This window comes from Phalaenopsis equestris, unplaced genomic scaffold (genome assembly GCF_001263595.1).
Source record: "Phalaenopsis equestris unplaced genomic scaffold, ASM126359v1 Scaffold000761, whole genome shotgun sequence".
NCBI lineage: Eukaryota > Viridiplantae > Streptophyta > Magnoliopsida > Asparagales > Orchidaceae > Phalaenopsis > Phalaenopsis equestris.
The window spans coordinates 1,758,929-1,765,397 of NW_018165201.1; the positions used below are offsets into that span (position 1 = coordinate 1,758,929).

At 36.6% G+C, this 6,469-nt stretch overlaps 1 protein-coding gene across 1 annotated transcript in view; it reads left to right on the forward strand.

Annotated features, from left to right (window-relative positions):
* The window catches only part of LOC110030813 (SUMO-activating enzyme subunit 2-like), a 37,082-nt gene extending 31,898 nt beyond the window's left edge, over positions 1 to 5,184 (forward strand). The window contains 2 exon segments of the mRNA XM_020733739.1: positions 4,510 to 4,816; positions 4,989 to 5,184. Of these exon segments, the coding sequence (XP_020589398.1) occupies positions 4,510 to 4,816; positions 4,989 to 5,084 (403 nt within the window). The 3' untranslated portion in view covers positions 5,085 to 5,184.
* The last annotated feature ends 1,285 nt before the right edge of the window (positions 5,185 to 6,469 follow it).

The window sequence follows — 6,469 nt, forward strand, 5'->3', positions numbered from 1 at the left end:
TATACATATATATATATATATATGTATGTGTGTGTGTGTGTGTGATATTGGGTCTATTCTCAAGATAACATGGTATCAGAGCGCCGATTTGTTCCAGCATTCATTCCAGCATTGATTTTCCCTTTAGCCGTTCGATTTGGCCGCTAGGTCTGCTTTCCAGACGCACTGTTCGTTCCAGCGATCGGTTGTTGCATCAACGTTCGTTCTAGCATACAGCTCTCTCACCAGCGGTTCGATCCAGCGGCTAGGTCTACTCTTCCAAGCGCAGGTTCTTCCTCCAATTGACCGAATGCCTGCCTAGAGCTTCCTTCCAGTCGCTGGACTGTTCTCCTGTTAGCCGAATCTTTCTCCTGGATTGTCGGAGCTCCTTGTTAAGGCCGTATTTACCCCTGCAGGATCTCCCGTTGCTGATTCTCCCCACTGCAACTAGTATTTCTTTGTCTCAGCATTCCGACATCTCCATTGGCTCGTTTAGAATCATGGCCGACTCCACCACGGAGCCACCTAACGGTGATTTTAATCCACCGGAGGATCGACACCAATCTCAATTCCTCTACAGACCGGGAGACCGGTAAACAACATGTACTTCTTGATCACAACTCGTAAATTGAACAACTTTAACTTTTTTTAATGGTCCCAATCTGTGACTTTGTTAATCAAAGGCCGTGGAAAATTTGGTCATTTTACTGGTATGATTCGTGCACCTCCAAAGATTGAACCAGTGTATGGACGTTGGAAGGTGGAGAATTATGTTTTCATGTTGTTGGTTGATCAAAATTATGGAGACTTCGATTGATCGATCATATATGTTCCTTCCTCCAATGCTCTCTGGACAACAGTTCGTGATTCCTACTCAGATGTAGGTCTACCTTCCAAGTGCAGGTTCTTCCTCCAACCGACTGAATGCCCGCCCAGATCCTCTGTCCAACCCAATAGAGCTTTCTTCCAGTCGCTGGACTGTTCTCCTGCCAATTTAATCTTTTTCCTAGATCGCCGGAGGTCCTTCTTGAGACCTATCTACCCCTGCAGAATCTCCTGTTGTTTGTTCTCCCCCTGCAGCTAGAATATTTCTTTGTATCAACATACTAACATCTCCTTTGGCTCAGTCAGAATCATGGCAGACTCCACCACGGAGCCACCTTCTGACGGTGATTTGAATCCACCGGAGGATTGACACCAATCTCAATTCCTCTGCAGACCGGGGGACCGATAAATAACATGAACTTCTTAATCGCAACTTATAAATTGAATGACTCAACTTTCTTTAATGGTCACATTCTGTGACTTTGTTCATCAAAGGCCGTGAGAAATTTGATCATTTCATTGGTATGATTCGTGAATCTCCAAAGATTGACCCAGCTTATGGAGCTTGGGAAGTGGAGAATTTCGTGGTTGATCAACTCCATGGAGACTTCGATTGACTGATCATATATGTTCCTTTCGCCAAATGCCCTCTGGACGGTAGTTCGTGATACTTACTCAGATGTAGGGAATTCCTGCCAACTTTATAAGGTGTCTAAGAAAATTTTTGAAACAAAACAATGATTCAAGATCGTGAACTAGTGCTGCAATGACCTAATTGCATTATAGATGAAATGTGACCTATATTATGACTACACTTGAGAATCTTCGACCAATCTATCTCTCTTTCAGAAAATTATAGAAAGTACCACATGCTCCAATTTCTAGCATGTCTCAAAAAAGATTTTGACGAAGTTCAGGGACATATCTTTGGTCTATATCCTCTTCATTGAGGTTCATCGCGTAGATAGCGAAACAAGTGTTAGAAACTTCACGGTAAGCCGACATACAAACCTTCAGCCAAATCCTCTGCTAAAAAAGGTCTCACAGTGACGTCCGAACCTACCACAACTCAACCGATTTCTACCCTCAACATCCTGGAATCCTCGGAATCCCTGAAAAATCAAATGGAACAATTGATAAAATTTCTTAGGGCCAATCAAGTCTCTACAGGTTCATCGATCTCTCACGTCCGACAAAGTATTCTTTCTATGTCCCTCATAGTTTATTCCTCCTCTAGTCTGTGGATCATTGATTCAGGTGTCATGGATCACATGACTTAATGCACACAATCTTTCTTGACTTAGTATCCGTGTTATGGAAAAGATATCATCAGAATTGCTGATGGCTTCAGTAGTTCCATTGATGGTAAATGTTTGATTGTACAAACAACCGATCTAACTTTGGAGTCTGTTTTACATGTTCCGCAGTTGCAATGTGACTTATTATCTGTCAGCAGGTTGACAAATGATATTGATTGCATTGTTAATTTCTTTTTTAATGGTTGTATTTCTTAGGATCGTCGTTCGAGAAGGATGGTTGGAATTACTAAAATAGTAGCCAGACTCTACTACTTTCAAGAGGAACACAGAGAGTGAGGACACATCTCTCTATAGTTGTAGTTTATTGCGGATCATTGAATGTATCATTATGCTGTTGCATTTTTTTTTCTTTTACACAACAACAATCAAAATAGACAGTAAAAAAAAAAAGGTTTGGTTGGCTTGGGCAAGTGGGTTTAGCAAGCAACATCATATATCAATAACCATGGGTTTTGATTCTAAGAAGATGCTCTTAATTTTGGGTTAGGGCAAAAATAATCAATTCACGCAATGTAGAGGCTGAAATGAAAGGATTGATCGTGGGAAGGCTAGGGCAGCGAGGCTCAGTGCAAGGCAAGATAATCGACGACTAGGTCACTCCAACAGGGAAAAAAGAAGAAGTCTTATAGCATCGATGCAAGGAGAAACAGAGGATGGTGTGTTCTTATATGCATTTTGTTACCGAGAGGGGAAGAAGGGGGGTTTCGAAAAAAATTGTATGTCGCAGTCTCGTCGTTACCTTCCTCTTTGGCTATAAGCACAACTGCATCATGAAGGTAGGCGAGGGTTTTGATTCAAACAGGAAGTCGAATGGAATGGCTCGGGTGCAAGGCAAAACGAAGACTTTCGGTGTTGGGAGAGGGAAGACAAAGTGGTGTGGGGCATGCAGCTTTTTTGTGCGATAGATAGGAACACCAAGCACACTACGTTTTGAGGCAATGGGGATGGGAGCCAAGGACATGGCATTTCTCCCTCCTGAGGGTTTCGTTCGTCATGATCCCACTGTTACTTTCCTCTCTCGCCCAAGTTATGACTGTATTGCCTAAACTAAATAGGGAGCCCTCACCCCCGTTTAGTAACGAGGAGTTTGAACTCCTGAATCTCTAAAGAGATGTGTTCATTTATGAGTTGAGTTGTGGCAATCAAAAGATTGAGTGAGAACATTTATGAGGCGGAAGTAATTATAATCTCAATTTAATGAGTTATTATTATTATTTTCTTTTAGGGGTCAACACCCTTTAGCAGTCAACTAGCGAATATCCTCATCAAAAATCTTTCTCGACTTTTGTTCGATTACTTTAAATTCAAGCCGAGCATAACTGACATCTATGCTTCAACTTGAGGGAGTAGTAGAATATTAGAATATTAATATGCTATTTCTCTATTAATTGCTTTGATTTGCTTTTATTTATTTATTTTTTCCTTTTTATTCTGATTTTATGTATTTCCTTATTACTATATCCTGTAATGGGGTATTTATGCCTCTTTTTGCATCAATAAGAAATATACTGGCTCTATTCTCAAGTTAACAATATAGCATCATCAATTTCATTGCGTTTGGAAACCTTAACCCTAGAGTATCAAATATTAAATTGGTATCAGAGCATGATTGCCACTTAAAATGAGAGCCGATTATCAAAGCATTAAATGAGATTATGAAAGAGATGAGATTTTTGACTATTTTGCAAAATCAATTGGCCAAAATTTTAGATAACACAATCAATTGCTTGATGACATTAACATGATTAGTGAATGAATAGACACATTATAAATCAATTAACTTCTTGCATGTGAACTTGAAGTAGACTCCAATTACGTTGACCCCCGATTGTTATTTTTGTTTAGGTGTATAGAAATCATTTTGATAGACAATTTATGATGCTCAACAATAATGCTTATGGAAATCATTGACATTAAATTTTGACATACATCATAAGGATATATAATGAAAATTTAAACTAACTTTTATGCTTTAAGAGTTAACAATGTCCCCAAAAAAAAAAAAAAAAAAACTTAGAAAACACTATTGCTTACTAATTGATTAATAGATCTTCTTCGAGAATTTCTTCCTCTTGGCTCTTTAGACTTCCATATCCCTGACAGTCACATTGATGCATCTGAAACATTAACTTCGCATCAGAAACTAATAAATTTTAGGGACAATTTACATACATATCACCCAATTCTTATTTATTTACATATCTAACACCTAAACTTCACCCAAATTTTTTATATCATATCAAATATACCACTCTTTTAACTTCTAAAAACTGAGACACCTTTTCATTGCATAGGTAAGGTGACATATATGTAAAAATAGAAGCTTATGTGTTAGATATGTAAATACATAGGAATAAATAAATGTTGGTAATGATATCTCTTTCAGGGAAGAGTTCGACGACGAAAAAGAACCTGATGGAATGATTCTCTCCGGATGGACGCCATCTGTCAATGCTCACCAGTTCACAAACAATGGCAAGAACACTCCAAACACACCTTCAGATACAGCAGAGATAAAACACATCAACGGGCCCTATATGGTTCTCGAAAGACCACTCGGCGGCGGCGGCGCGAAGAGAAAGGCATCAGAACTGGAAGAAAATTCCCGATTAGTCGACAACAACAATGTCGTCGTTGAAGATGACGATCTCCTCATACTCGACTCTCAACCCGAAGATTTCCAGAGGAAAAAGGTCCACTTATCAGCTTGAAATCCATTCCTGTCCCCCTTACTTCCAAAGAATGTCTCTTGAAAGCATCACTGGGGTTATATATATATATATAAATATATAATTATGTTGTTGTTGTCATTACTAACACATTTTGTCTGATGTAACCTTTTTGTTTATATTTTGCTCCAACAAGGTCGAGCGGTTTGCCGCATTGAGGAAAGCATTCGCATCTCTCATGTCGGCTCTTCAGGTGAAGTTTTGGAGTCCTTTTGCTGTATATCTTTTGTAATCCCTCCTCTTTTTTCTTCTTCTTCTTCTTCTTCTACCTTTTTCAGAACAATGCTGCTAATTTCTTTTGTTTTTTTTTGGAATATGATTTCTTGAGTAGTTAAATATCTCATGTAATGACTAACTTTTTTTTTTTTTTTTAAATGAAAATCATTTTGGACCATATTCATGGCTCATTGCCTGCTTTTGACATGTTCTATGAAATGTTTTGTTATTTAGGAAGATTTGCATATATACCACTTACGGCTGTCAAAATGGCTCGTTGTTCAAGAACAACTCGTGTTCGGCTCGTTAAGAAGCTAGTGTTCGGCTCGTTAAGAAGCTAGTGTTCAGCTCGTTAAGAAGCTAGTGTTCGTCTAGTTTTGGCTCGAAATACTACACATCAAGTATGTATATGTATATGTATATATATATATATATAAAGTAGTATTTTAAAAAAATTTAATTGACTACAAGGCTTCAAAGATTTATAATCAATTAAAATATTGATTAAGAAAATAGTATAAAAGTTATTAAATTAGATTCAAATGAAGTTTTAATATAAATAATAATTTTTAAATCTTGCTCAAATTCTTATTGTCCTATGTCTATATGATTAGGGTTGTTAAAATGACTCTTTGTTCGTGAATAACTAGTGTTCGGCTCGTTAAGCTAATGAGCCGAACACGAACACATATTTTGAGCTCGAAATATAGTTTACAACCCTAATACCACTCAGTTCTTATGTATTCACATGTCTAGAACCTAGACTTCAAAATTTTATTTACGTCATTTTACCTATGCGTGAAAAGTTGTTTATCACATTTAAAAAGTAAAAAAATAGTTGTATTTTTTATGTATAGAAAGGCTTGGGGTGGTATAAATGTAAAAAAAAAAAAAAAATTGGGTGCTATGCATGTAAATTGGCCCATTGTATGTATTGGTCAAAGGGGCAATTTATACTATTAAGCATTTGTGTTTTATGCATGTACCATTTAATTATTGATATTTACTTATTTAATGCCAAATATTTAAATGGCATCAAAATATAAATGTGAAGATTTTTTTGTTTTTGGCAATTTTAATATAAATGATATATTTTTTTTATGAGTAAATATAAAGATATAGTTATTAAATGTATGAATATATAAGAATTCAATGATTTGTGCAATTCCATTATTAATAATTTAATTGTCTAATCTTAAATGCTATTGGGGGGATTTATTTGTATGCTGCAAGCACCTACGTATTTTTTGATTTTAGTGCTTTGTATGGTTAGTTGTATAAGTTAGAATAATAATAATAATATACAATAATAATTAAAAAATTAAGGAATTATCAATATAATTATTAAAAAAGTGTAAGGCCGAGGTTTAAAGCCTTTTAGAATGGTACGTAATTGGGTAA